Genomic DNA, 15,003 nt, shown 5'->3' on the forward strand with positions numbered 1-15,003 from the left:
AACTGGCGAGCAGTTCCAGCTGCAGTGTTAAACCAGTTGTCCACTGAGGTTCTCCATATTATTCTGTCCTCTCTTTTAGTTGTCTTTTGTGGACGACCGGCCTTCTTGGTGGACTTGAATGAGTTTGTGACTTTCTAAAGATGTAATATTCTTGAAATCACAGATTTAGAACAGCCAACTTCTCTTGCTATGGCTGACAGGGTCATCCCTTTGGCCGTCATCTGGACAACCTGCTGCCGGAGGGTTTTGGTCACTTTAGAACGGCTCACTATCTTGTGAAGTCAGTGAAACCTGGAAGTTAGACTGCAAGTTAAATAGGGTTTGTCAGATAAGTAAGGAAATTAGCAGGCTATCACCGAATACTGGGAGGTATCTGAAAGTGTTCTCTAATTTTCATCAGTGTTCTTTTTAAATATTTCATTTAGGTTTTTTATGCTGTGCTTCACATTATATATAACACATGCAATATGCTTAAAATTCTGCTCTTTAACTCGTGTCTGGATCATTTTAAAACAGGGCAATTCAGAGAACCTGAAATGTAGGAAATTGTGGATTGTTCTCTAATTTTGATCTCCAGTGTAGACTTCAGATTTTTAAATCCTCTTCCTCTGCAGCTCTGCATTCCAGAAAGTGGAATACTTTGTCATTTTTATTAAAGTAGCTTTGTTAATGCATGTTTTTACTTTTTTCATGTTAATATCTAAACACAAAAAAAGTGCAAAGTGTGCTGCTAATTTTGTTTCTTTGACATAAAACAAATAATTTCAGTGAGATAAAAGTCATTTTTGAACATTTAGATCATGAAATGTTCATTTTGTTACATCTCTACCCCGACTCTGCTTTACTTTTATTCTTCTTCATCAATATTCAGCACATTTCATCCCTCTGTCATTGTTAGAAGGCAGATATTTTAACAGTCTTCCCGTTATGCTGACTTTTCGTTTTCGGCTGTTTTGGCCTACCATTACGCTAAAATGTGGGGGAAAGGTCCCAACAACCCATGCTTCACAAACGTTCCGTCCTCTGCCTGTAAGGATGATGTCATCCTCTAAAGCTTGTAAAACATTCCGTCTTTGCTTTTGCATGCACTCCAGTCAAGGCCTTGCCTGCTTTCACTGTGAAGCCAGGCTGTTGTAACTCGTGTAGAATGGGTTTTGGCGTTGTGTCACTGAAAAAGGCAACATAACCAATCACCAGTCAACCCTCTGACCTGTGGAATGTTCCAGGTGTTTTTGAGCGTTTTCTTTTTCACAGGGACACATTTGCACCTCACTGAAGAGGTTCTAGGACCCACTTTGAGGGTCCAACCCACCAGTTGAGAACCACTGTTTTAAAGGACTTGCTTATATGCTAATTAGCTGATAGTAGTAGTAGTAGTAGGCTTAGACTGGCCTCCATGCAAAAGGCAAGGTGGAATGTTCTACCAGCTTTGATGACATCATCTCTCTGAAGACCATAAAAGTCTTTCAAGGATGACATCATCAAAGGCAGAGGATGGAATGTTTTACAGGCCTCAAATGATGACATCACCTTCAAAAGCAGAGGATGGAATGTTCAATAAACTTTAATAGATGACATCATCAAAGGCAGAGGATGGGATGTCAGTGGAATTTTCCCTCCATTTTTGCCAAATAGTAAACCATAGTTGGCAACTTTAAGAAAAGTAAGAGTAGTTCCTGTCTTATGGACACACACTGAGAAAGGGGCATTTGATGCTTGCAACACATTCCAAAAAAGTTGGGACACGGTGTAAGAAAAGACGAAAGTTGAGGAATGCTCAGAAACACATAGAACATTCCAGGTAAGAAGGTTATCTGGTGATTGGTTATCTTGCCTATCCCAGTGAAACTATGCCAAAACACATTCTACACGAGTTACAACAGCCTGGCTTCACAGTGAAAGTGGGCAGGGCCAGGACTGAAATGCATGCAGATGAAAAGAAGGAATGTTTTACAGGCTTCAAATGATGACATCATCTTCAAAAGCATAGGACGGAATGTTGGTGAAGCTGGGGATGCTGGTGGCATTTTCCCTCTGTTTTGTGATGATACTGCCTCATTCAAAGCCTCAAAGCATTATGGGAGCTGTAGTTTCTTTCTTTTTTTTTTTTTTTAAGATCGAACCCGGGCCTCCCGTGTACATAGGGAGTGCCTTTAACCACCAGGCCACCTGCTCCCCATGGGAGCTGTAGTTTTAATGACTAAAAACGGGATTATTCACCAATTAAGAGAAAAAACTAACAAATTAATTCCATTCAGACTTTAATGTGCTCCTGAGTCTGGTTTCTAGAGTATTCCTGGTCCTCCAGTGTGTTTTTGATGATGAGGAGACCCTGGATTCTTCAACGTTGTATTTTTATTTTTGGGTAAATTCAGCCTGTTGTGAATCTCAGACGCTCAGATGTGCCTCTTTGTTCTCTGTCTGTTCGCTCACGGGCGGAGCGACGTGACGTATCTGTGACATCATCAGTCAGAGCGCCGTCACTGCAGCTTTGTGACAAACGCCTACTGAGGCGTAAAAACTGGGTCAGGCGCTGTAGCTGGGGTTTCCGTGGCAACGGGATCAGTAGGTCATGGATGAGGAAGCTGATGGCTGCAGCTGCCAATAGGGCATGCTGGGAAACGTAGTCAGCTGGAAGGATTGAAGTCGTCTGCCGGAGAGTGTCTGAACCTTGGTGATCGTCTGAAGTACTGTGTTGAAGTTAGTTGGAGATACAAATGTTCCCAGGATGCACTGCAGTGTCTCCCCCCCGTGAACTTCTACCTTAATGATGGAAAAAATCAGTTGATCCACGGCAGGGTTCTGATTGGTGTTTCACTGACTGTTTAAGCCCTTGAACTCTGGACTTCAACAAAATAACTGACAGATTTTGATCATTGTGTTCTTCTGACAGGGCTGGGCAATAAACCTGATTTTAAGGTTCATGAATAAATGTAAGAAAATAAAGTTTATATCAGTACAGTTCATGCTGATTCGAAAAAGAAAATGGAAAGATTTTAATGTCTTATGTTTCATGAAAAGATTGTGTAACTCTAAGACCAAAAGGGGAATTATCATTTTATTTAATAATATTTTATTTAAGGACAATTTATATCACTAGTTATATACTAGTTTATATCACTATTTTTTTTTACACCAGCAACAAAAATAAAAGTCCAAGAAGCCAAATATTGGGCTTTTAAGATAATAAACAACATTTTTATAAATGCAGGACAACAAGACTGAAAGGTTCACCTGTCCAGGCGGCTGAAAGCTCATTTGGTGGATGTTTTATTTATTTATTTATAAATGGGTGGATGTTTTATTTATTTATTTATAGATGGGTGGATGTTTTATTTATTAATTTATAGATGGATGGATGTTTTATTTATTTATTTATAAATGGGTGGATGTTTTATTTATTTATTTATTCATTTATAGATGGATGGATGTTTTATTTATTTATTTATAGATGGGTGGATGTTTTATTTATTTATTTATAGATGGGTGGATGTTTTATTTATTTATTTATAAATGGGTGGATGTTTTATTTATTTATTTATAGATGGATGGATGTTTTATTTATTTATTTATAAATGGGTGGATGTTTTATTTATTTATTTATAGATGGGTGGATGTTTTATTTATTTATTTATTTATAGATGGATGGATGTTTTATTTATTTATTTATTTATAGATGGATGGATGTTTTATTTATTTATTTATAGATGGGTGGATGTTTTATTTATTTATTTATAGATGGATGGATGTTTTATTTATTTATTTATAGATGGATGGATGTTTTATTTATTTATTTATTTATAGATGATGGATGTTTTATTTATTTATTTATTTATAGATGGATGGATGTTTTATTTATTTATTTATTTATAGATGGATGGATGTTTTATTTATTTATTTATAGATGGGTGGATGTTTTATTTATTTATTTATAGATGGATGGATGTTTTATTTATTTATTTATTTATAGATGATGGATGTTTTATTTATTTATTTATTTATTTATAGATGGGTGGATGTTTTATTTATTTATTTATAGATGGGTGGATGTTTTATTTATTTATTTATAGATGGGTGGATGTTTAATTTATTTATTTATTTATAGATGGATGGATGTTTTATTTATTTATTTATAGATGGGTGGATGTTTTATTTATTTATTTATAGATGGATGGATGTTTTATTTATTTATTTATTTATAGATCGATGGATGTTTTATTTATTTATTTATAGATGATGGATGTTTTATTTATTTATTTATTTATAGATGGATGGATGTTTTATTTATTTATTTATAGATGGGTGGATGTTTAATTTATTTATTTATAGATGGGTGGATGTTTAATTTATTTATTTATTTATAGATGGATGGATGTTTTATTTATTTATTTATAGATGGGTGGATGTTTTATTTATTTATTTATAGATGGGTGGATGTTTTATTTATTTATTTATAGATGGATGGATGTTTTATTTATTTATTTATTTATAGATGGATGGATGTTTTATTTATTTATTTATTTATAGATGGGTGGATGTTTTATTTATTTATTTATTTATAGATGGATGGATGTTTTATTTATTTATTTATTTATAGATGGGTGGATGTTTTATTTATTTATTTATAGATGGATGGATGTTTTATTTATTTATTTATTTATAGATGGATGGATGTTTTATTTATTTATTTATTTATAGATGATGGATGTTTTATTTATTTATTTATTTATAGATGGATGGATGTTTTATTTATTTATTTATAGATGGATGGATGTTTTATTTATTTATTTATTTATAGATGGATGGATGTTTTATTTATTTATTTATTTATAGATGGATGGATGTTTTATTTATTTATTTATAGATGGATGGATGTTTTATTTATTTATTTATTTATTTATTTATAGTTTATTTGTTTATTTATTTATTTATAGATGATGGATGTTTTATTTATTTATTTATTTATAGATGGATGGATGTTTTATTTATTTATTTATTTATAGATGGATGGATGTTTTATTTATTTATTTATTCATAGATGGATGGATGTTTTATTTATTTATTTATTTATAGATGGATGGATGTTTTATTTATTTATTTATAGATGGATGGATGTTTTATTTATTTATTTATTTATAGATGGATGGATGTTTTATTTATTTATTTATAGATGGATGGATGTTTTATTTATTTATTTATTTATAGATGGATGGATGTTTTATTTATTTATTTATTTATAGATGGATGGATGTTTTATTTATTTATTTATTTATAGATGGATGGATGTTTTATTTATTTATTTATTTATAGATGGATGGATGTTTTATTTATTTATTTATTTATAGATGGATGGATGTTTTATTTATTTATTTATTTATAGATGGATGGATGTTTTATTTATTTATTTATTTATAGATGGATGGATGTTTTATTTATTTATTTATTTATAGATGGATGGATGTTTTATTTATTTATTTATTTATAGATGGATGGATGTTTTATTTATTTATTTATAGATGGATGGATGCTTTATTTATTTATTTATTTATAGATGGATGGATGTTTTATTTATTTATTTATTCATAGATGGATGGATGTTTTATTTATTGGGTTAGTTTTTTTTATTTATGGATGGATATTATTTCTCCATGAAGGAAACTAAGGTTATTTTTGGAAGAATCTGTGATCTGGACTGTTGTTCAGTGTTTTATTTGTCCATGAAGGAAACCAAGGTTATATTAGGAAGAATCTGTGATTGTTCAGAGGAAATCCTGAACCTGAGAACCATCAGAGTCCTTCAGACAAACTCATCCTCTGGCTGAATCAGACTTAAATGGCAGGAAACTGCAGACCTCTGAAAGTAGAGAGAGAATGTTTGATCTGGTTTCCTCTGGAAAAAACAAACGTGTTAAAATGTTCCTTATTTACTTAAACCACTGAAGATGACATATGGATATTCATCCATTAAATCTTTGAGATTTTAGACTAAAGCTCTAACCTGTTGGCTCTGTTTCCTCACCAGGTTCTCTGCGACGATGTGGAAGTGAGCATGCTCAAAGCCCTGATCGTTACCATGGCGATATTTAGTGGCGGCCAGGCGTGCAGCGGTCAGGACAACTGCTCCGCCCACAGCGAGTCCAAAGACTACTGCTACTCGGCACGGATCCGCAGCACGGTGCTGCAGGGGCTGCCGTTCGGAGGAGTGCCCACCGTGCTCGCCCTCGACTTCATGTGCTTCCTGGTGAGTCGCAGCTGCACATGCTCAGTAGTAGGGTTATCAGGATACCAGGATTTTAAACTTTAATATGATTCAGGTAAAAACAGATCTACGATATTAATACCTTTCTTGTCTCCACTGATGCTCAACACGTCCGATTTTGGGTAAATTCTAGTTTTAACTAGATTATTATTATTATTAGAGATACTGACTGATCAGGAACCAACTATTATTGGCTAATTTAATTATAAAAATATATGATGAGTATATGAAGTCCTCCTGTCACTCATGCTGCTTGCTTAAGAAAATTCCACTGGTTTTTCTCCATGGCGTTCAAAACTTTCTCTGAGCTCTAAATGTGTTTCTGCTCTTGGATTTTTCTCTGAACCAACCAATAGGAAACAGGTAGAGGATGGACCAATCAGGCTCTGCTTGAGCAAAGGTGGAGCATCAGGGTCAGAGTACCGCCCTGATCCTCATCGGCATTCTTCAGGGTGACACATTTTCATGATTGATCAGTGTGTTTGATCAGTTTATCTTCAGTCAATCAGCTGATCATGAGCTCCTCAGGGTCCTTGGTGCGGTGCATTGTGGGTGATCCGTGTTATTGATGAGCCTGCAGTTCTTCGCCGTGTGTACTGTTGAATCAGGATGCAGGGTGCATTGTGGGAGCTGCTGAGTGTGTGGTCTGTGGTGTTCACTGACTGTAGGAAAAATCAATACTGCGGCTTCATTGATTGACCCACATTCTGATGTTCCATCTCTGCTCATTATGGAGGCTCTTATTTTGGTAGGTTTCCTCTCTTTTCCTGTGATTGAGATGATACATTTTTAAACGTTTTTAGACTCACAGAGCTACACCCTCACCTACTGAGTGAAAACTTGACCTTAGGGCACATATGAGCCCTACAGTCGTTCTTCTGCATATCCATTAATCCCCCTTACCCCTGCATGTGTCATGAACTGACCCATCTCCGTGCGTAATTTTGGATGCCTTTTAGCGCTGCACCAAGTCATACGTAGGACAGTCTGTGTACAGATTAGGATTGAATTTGTAGTTATAAAGAATTTGTTTTTACTGTTATAAGAGGAATCTTTACCATTTGATGAGACCCGGAGTTAAATACACCACAGGATGCCCCGTTTAACGTAAGTGATCAAGACCATAACTGCACGTCTTGTTGACATAAAATTATATCGTATGTAAATTGATATTAGTTTGGCATTAAAGATTTTTATAATAAGGGGTTAAATCAGGCTGACACTGAACTGAATCACTCACCAAAGCGAGATACGATGTCTGCGTTTGTGGCTGATGGACTGTTACGCAGGGAAAGTATTTGCTATCCTGAGAGCAGCTGTTTTAATCCCCCACAGATAGAAGTTTGGTTTTAAAAGGCAAAAACCTCTAGCTCTGATATTTGTTAAGGCCTAGAGATGCAGAAAACTGGTCAGAGGTGCAGACAGGACTGGACTCTAGAGAGCGAATTGTGGCTTTGCACAGTGGTTAAATTCTTCATCTTAAAAAAATAGAAAAAAAACATAAAAAGTAAACAAAATAAATGAATCTCCTTCAGTCTTAGAAATCATGCAGTCTGTATCAGCCTATTTTTGGACAGCATGTTTGCAGAGCTGAGCGGATGCTCTGCTGGGCGCCCTGCCGTGCGTCTTTTTATGATGTTCCTCCCTGCTCTAAAGAGAGTTCGATGTACCATAGGCTATTAAAATCATTTATTGCATCATATTGGGGCCTTTTCTTGCTATAATTATAGATAGATCGAGATAAGTGAGTGGAAATTTGTTTTTGAAATATGTGGATATTGAAAATTTATATTAAAAAATATCAATTTTTTTCCCCAAACGTCTCGCGGGCCTGATGACACCTGCTGGCACCAGACCTGGTCCACTGGCCATCATTTGGGGATGGCTAGTGTAAATCAGGCGGTTTGTTTACATGTGCAGAAGAAGAATTTCTTCTTCTACGGTAAATTGTTGATAGATTTAAGCGGTGGGACTACAAGGTGCATTTCAGAACATTTGTATTCAGTTGAGAATGAGATGCCTGAGCACACGTATCTGAATCAGATTGTATCTTCCAGCATCCATGTGTACAGAGACGTTTTCATCTCTGGTCCGGATGAATTTAATCTGATCGTGAAAAAAAGACTCATGTAACCGCAGCTACTGAGATCAAAGGAGAACAGCATAGCAACAACGGGCAGAGCTAACGTGATTGGTCCATCCTCTGCCTGTTTGCTATTGGCTGGTTCAGATAAAAATCCAAGAGGAGAGATACGTTTAGAGCTCAGAGAAAGATTTGTACGCCATAGAGAAAAACAGAGTCAATTTTGCAACGATAATGACTCCATACATCAGCAGCGTTCCAGTACCAGAACTGTCCAGGCCTCTACTAAATAGATGACATCACAGTGACATCATCGTCTCTCCCTGTCCTCCTCTCCAGGTGCTTCTCTTCGTCTTCTCCATCCTGAGGAAGGTGGCATGGGACTACGGACGCCTGGCGCTGGTCACCGACGCCGACAGGTAAACCAGCTTTGTGGCTGATGCTCATGATGTCATCAGAGTGATGTCATACAGGAGGGGCCCATCAGGGGACAACAACGTTAGAAGAAGAAGAAGAGCTGTTTCCTGCTGTGATCGTCTGCTGTCAGCCTTTCTTCTTCTTTGGTTTCAGAGGATTTTATCAGGTTTAAATCAAGGCTTAGTGTCAGTTTAGGTGCCACTTCCTGTTTAATTCTTCTGGGTTTTTCCTCGTCTCTCTCTCTCTCTCTCTCTGATAAATGCTCCGACTAACGGGGTCATTTCTGGCTTCAATTACAAAAATTGTTGGCAAATTCCTGCACTCTGAGGTCAGACACCATGGTCGTTGTGATGGTCACGTGTCAGAAAAGGTGATCACACCATGAGACACAGTGGTACCCGACCAATCAGGATCCACCTGATGATTCAGCATTGTTTGGGCAAAGTACCCTGATCTTTGGGTTCTAGAGAGCAGGAAGAGGTGTTGGATACTCTTATGAAGTGACTCTATGACACACTACACAGGATAAGACCATCAACTCTAAGAGCCAACACATCAGGCTGTAGTCATGATTATACCTCGCCATCTGACCTCAGCATTAATTGCACAAAAACACGTAACCGTGCACGAGTTTGCCTTCAGTTTGTGAGGGATCGTTTTAAAAACTGTAAAATCTAGATTTCCATTTTAACCTCCTTTCTGGGTGAAGAAATCACCACACGTAGGGGCTGTGCAGTAAATAAACTAGTGTTTGATTTTCTTTCTCTTCCATCCTGAAGACTGAAGAAACGTTTCAGCGACCTGGAGGAGCGGGAATAGTATGTTTCTGCTGCCTCCATGTTTGTCCTGTCTGCAAAAACCTCCCTCCTCGTCCTCCTCCTTGTCTCCTTCATTAACAGGACTCTGCTCTTAACTCACCTTCTTCATTCCAGCTCATGTTTGTCCAGGTGTCCTGTATGGGGGGCTGTTGGTGCCACATTGGATGCTCTTGTTTTTGGGTCATTCTAAGATTTATGTTGTTTGATTTATGACCAAACGCAGAGATATTTGGGTGGTTTGGTATTTTAAAAAGTCAACTTTTCAATGAAGAAGGCATTGAAAGTGAGTTTTATACACCAGATTTAGCAGTCATTTATAAGAACTGGAAAATCTGAGTACAGTATAACCCCAGCATTTCCACTAAAGACTTAAATAAAGGTTGTGATTATATTTTCAGTCCAATGTCTATTCCTTTGCCATTCTGTCGTTAAAAATGTGTTTGAATCTGCTGTCCCATTTAATTTATCAAATCAACAGAACACATTAACACTCAAAGAATTGGTCTGTATGGAACTGGTCTGGTTCACATCAGTAACAAGATTCTGTGCCTGCGCACTGTCTGATACAGCAGGTGAAAGCGTGACCAGAGTTGGTTTGAAGGATGGAATGTTGGTTTGATGGGTGGAATGTTGGTTTGGAGGAAAGAATGTTGGTTTGATGAATGGAATGTTGGTTTGAAGGATGGAATGTTGGTTTGAAGGGTGGAATGTTGTATTGAAGGATGGAATGCTGATTTGAAGGTTAGAATGTTGGTTTGATGGATGGAATGTTAGTTTGATGGCTGGGATGTTGGTTTAAAGAATGGAATGTTAGTTTGATGGATGGAATGTTACTTTGATGGATGGAATATAGTTTGATGGATGGAATGTTGGTTTAAAGAATGGAATGTTTGATGGATGAAAAGTTAGTCTAATGGATTGAATGTAGTTTGATGGATGGAATGTTACTTTGATGGATGGAATGTTACTTTGATGGATGGAATGTTGGTTAAAAGAATGGAATGTTTGATGGATGGAAAGTTAGTTTGATGGATGGAATGTTACTTTGATGGATGGAATGTTAATTTGATGAATGGAATGCTAGTTTGATGGATGGAATGTTAGTCTAATGGATTGAATGTAGTTTGATGGATGGAATGTTACTTTGATGGATGGAATGTTAGTTTGATGGATGGAATGTTAATTTGGTGAATGGAATGCTAGTTTGATGGATGGAATGTTAGTTTGATGGATGGAATGTAGTTTGATGGATGGAATGTTAGTTTGATGAATGGAATGTTAGTTTGATGGATGGAATGTAGTTTGATGGATGGAATGTTAGTTTGATGGATGGAATGTAGTTTGATGGATGGAATGTTAGTTTGATGGATGGAATGTTACTTTGATGGATGGAATGTTAGTTTGCTGGATGGAATGTTACTTTGATGGATGGAATGTTAGTTTGATGGATGGAATGCTAGTTTGATGGAAGGAATGCTAGTTTGATGGATGGAATGCTAGTTTGCTGGATGGAATGTAAGTTTGATGGATGGAATGTTGATTTGAAGGTTAGAATGTTGGTTTGATGGATGGAATGCTAGTTTGATAGATGGAATGTTAGTTTGATGGATGGAATGTTAGTTTGATGGATGGAATGTTACTTTGATGGATGGAATGCTGGTTTGATAGATGGAATGTTAGTTTGATGGATGGAATGTTAGTTTGATGGATGGAATGTTGGTTTGGAGGTTAGAATGTTGGTTTGATGGATGGAATGTTGGTTTGAAGGATGGAATGTTGGTTTGAAGGATGGAATGTTAGTTTGAATGATGGAATGTTAGTTTGATGGATGGAATGTTAGTTTGATAGATGGAATGCTAGTTTGATGGAAGGAATGCTAGTTTGATGGATGGAATGCTAGTTTGATGGATGGAATGTTACTTTGATGGATGGAATGTTAGTTTGATGGATGGAATGTTACTTTGATGGATGGAATGTTACTTTGATGGATGGAATGTTACTTTGATGGATGGAATGCTAGTTTGATGGATGGAATGTTACTTTGCTGGATGGAATGTTACTTTGATGGATGGAATGTTACTTTGATGGATGGAATGCTAGTTTGATGGATGGAATGTTACTTTAATGGATGGAATGTTAGTTTGATGGATGGAATGTTACTTTGCTGGATGGAATGTTACTTTGATGGATGAATGCTAGTTTGATGGATGGAATGTTACTTTGATGGATGGAATGTTACTTTGATGGATGGAATGTTAGTTTGATGGATGGAATGTTAGTTTGATGGATGGAATGTTACTTTGATGGATGGAATGTTACTTTGATGGATGGAATATTACTTTGATGGATAGAATGTAGTTAGATGGATGGAATGTTAGTTTGATGAATGGAATGCTAGTTTGATGGATGGAATGCTAGTTTGATGGATGGAATTTTAGTTTGATGGATGGAATCTTACTTTGATGGATGGAATGCTAGTTTGCTGGATGGAATGTTAGTTTGATGGATGGAATGTTACTTTGATCATTGGAATGCTAGTTTGATGGATGGAATGCTAGTTTGATGGATGGAATGTTAGTTTGCTGGATGGAATGTTACTTTGATGGATGAAATGCTAGTTTGATGGATGGGATGTTAGTTTGATGGATGGGATGTTAGTTTGATGGATGGAATGTTACTTTGATGGATGGAATGTTACTTTGATGGATGGAATGTTAGTTTGATGGATAGAATGTTACTTTGATGGATGGAATGTTGGTTTTAAGGGTGGAATGTTGTATTGAATGATGGAATGTTGATTTGAAGGTTAGAATGTTGGTTTGATGGATGGAATGTTACTTTGATGGATGGAATGTTGGTTTGATGGATGGAATGTTACTTTGATGGATGGAATGTTACTTTGATGGATGGAATGTTACTTTGATGGATGGAATGTTAGTTTGATGGATGGAATGTTGGTTTGAAGGGTGGAATGTTGTATTGAATGATGGAATGTTACTTTGATGGATGGAATGTTAGTTTGATGGATGGAATGTTACTTTGATGGATGGAATGCTAGTTTGCTGGATGGAATGTTACTTTGATGGATGGAATGTTAGTTTGATGGATTGAATGCTACTTTGCTGGATGGAATGTTAGTTTGATGGATGGAATGTTACTTTGATGGATGGAATGTTACTTTGATGGATGGAATGTTACTTTGATGGATGGAATTTTAGTTTGATGGATAAAATGTTACTTTGATGGATGGAATGTTGGTTTGAAGGGTGGAATGTTGTATTGAATGATGGAATGTTGATTTGAAGGTTAGAATGTTGGTTTGATGGATGGAATGTTACTTTGATGGATGGAATGTTACTTTGATGGATGGAATGTTACTTTGATGGATGGAATGTTACTTTGATGGATGGAATGTTGGTTTGAAGGGTGGAATGTTGTATTGAATGATGGAATGTTGATTTGAAGGTTAGAATGTTGGTTTGATGGATGGAATGTTACTTTGATGGATGGAATGTTGGTTTGAAGGGTGGAATGTTGTATTGAATGATGGAATGTTGATTTGAAGGTTAGAATGTTGGTTTGATTGATGGAATGTTACTTTGATGGATGGAATGTTGGTTTGATGGATGGAATGTTACTTTGATGGATGGAATGTTGGTTTGAAGGATGGAATGTTGTATTGAATGATGGAATGTTGATTTCAAGGTTAGAATGTTGGTTTGATGGATGGAATGTTACTTTGATGGATGGAACATTACTATGATGGATGGAATGTTACTTTGATGGATGGAATGTTAGTTTGATGGATGGAATGTTAGTTTGATGGATGGAATGTTACTTTGATGGATGGAATGTTACTTTGATGGATGGAATATTACTTTGATGGATGGAATGTTACTTTGATGGATGGAATGTTACTTTGATGGATGGAATGTTAGTTTGCTGGATAAAATGTTAGTTTGATGGATGGAATGTTACTTTGATGGATGGAATGTTACTTTGATGGATGGAATGCTAGTTTGCTGGATGGAATGTTAGTTTGCTGGATGGAATGTTAGTTTGATGGATGGAATGTTAGTTTGATGGATGGAATGTTACTTTGATGGATGGAATGTTACTTTGATGGATGGAATGCTAGTTTGATGGATGGAATGTTACTTTGATGGATGGAATGTTACTTTGATTGATGGAATGTTACTTTGATGGATGGAATGCTAGTTTGATGGATGGAATGCTAGTTTGATGGATGGAATGTTGGAAAGATCTTTCATCTTTCTGACTGATTTGCTTCTACCACCACCTGTTGTATCAGACCAGTGGTTGGAAGGGTACAGTTGTGTTCAGGCTTGTTAACTAATGTGAAATTGCCCCTAAAGACCACCTCTTTAAGTCGATTTATGCTCGGTGTCTGAGTTGGGCATGCTTGTGTTCTCATGGAACAAATGAACCGGACTTTGGGATCAGGTGTTCTCGGATACAGGCCTAAGTCTCTGACATAAAACCACCCTGTCTGAAAAATACCTTTAACAATTAATCCGTTATCAACCCCTCCTGTTAACGGACTAAATGATTAATAATTGATCACTGCTGCTCTTTGTTGACAGAGAGAGAGAAATAAATAAATAAATGCCCCAGTGTGGTTGATTGCAATAAGAAGTTAATGGTGTGGCACTAATCACCCTCCATACAGCACCGATACTGACAGGACTTGTTTCTACTGAGCATCTCTAAATGACTCTGTTGGCTAATGTGATGCTAACAGATGTTAGTGCTAACTGATCTGATGCTAACAGATAGAATGCTAACAGCCATGATGCTAACACACATTTCTCTTCATTCTGATGTAAACTCAGCCGAAGACGAGACCGAGATAACTATGAGCCGGTCAAAAGGTAACCCAGGTCATGTGTTTGTTTGTGGTTTTAACCCTGTGACGTGCTAGCTAGCTCGTTAGCTAACTCCACAAAATGCCCAAACAGCTAGCACGCCCACATCTGGAACACCTGGCCAGGTGTTCAGATCAGAGTTCAGTTTGTGGTCGTAGAGACTCTAACCAGGTTTGTTTTTAATGAAAGCAGCTGTTTCCTGTTTGTGTTTCCTGTTAGCTCCTCTGTGATTGGCTCTGGTCAGAGGTTAGAATGGTAACATGCCAACAGTCAGATGACTACTTCCTGTTTGCCTCCACAGCGTTGCCTCGGCGATGCACTCGGAGACACCGGACCGCTACGAGCGTCTGACTTCGGTGTCGAGCTCGGTCGACTTCGAACAGAGAGACAACGTAAGGGCTCAAATGATTTTCTTCCTTGTCTTTTTGTCTTCTACGTCTTTATCTTCATCCTCCTCTTTCTTGCCGTCTTCATCCTCTTCTTTCTCGTCTTCTTCATCTTCATCCTCTTCTTTCTTTGTCCTCGTCTTAGTGTGCTTCC

General features: G+C 36.8%; 1 protein-coding gene across 4 annotated transcripts in view; it reads left to right on the forward strand.

Annotated features, from left to right (window-relative positions):
• Positions 1-15,003, forward strand: part of LOC121509019 (CSC1-like protein 2) — an 85,189-nt gene that overhangs the window by 46,342 nt on the left and 23,844 nt on the right. For 3 of the 4 annotated variants that reach the window (XM_041786201.1, XM_041786202.1, XM_041786203.1), the window contains 4 exons: positions 6,023-6,241; positions 8,682-8,761; positions 9,539-9,577; positions 14,765-14,855. In XM_041786201.1, the coding sequence (XP_041642135.1) occupies positions 6,050-6,241; positions 8,682-8,761; positions 9,539-9,577; positions 14,765-14,855 (402 nt within the window). In that variant the 5' untranslated portion in view covers positions 6,023-6,049. The remainder of the gene's footprint in view (positions 1-6,022; positions 6,242-8,681; positions 8,762-9,538; positions 9,578-14,764; positions 14,856-15,003) is intronic. The other variant, XM_041786204.1, reaches the window with a different exon arrangement.

The sequence above is a fragment of the Cheilinus undulatus genome, linkage group 4, assembly GCF_018320785.1.
Source record: "Cheilinus undulatus linkage group 4, ASM1832078v1, whole genome shotgun sequence".
NCBI classification, from domain to species: Eukaryota; Metazoa; Chordata; class Actinopteri; order Labriformes; family Labridae; genus Cheilinus; species Cheilinus undulatus.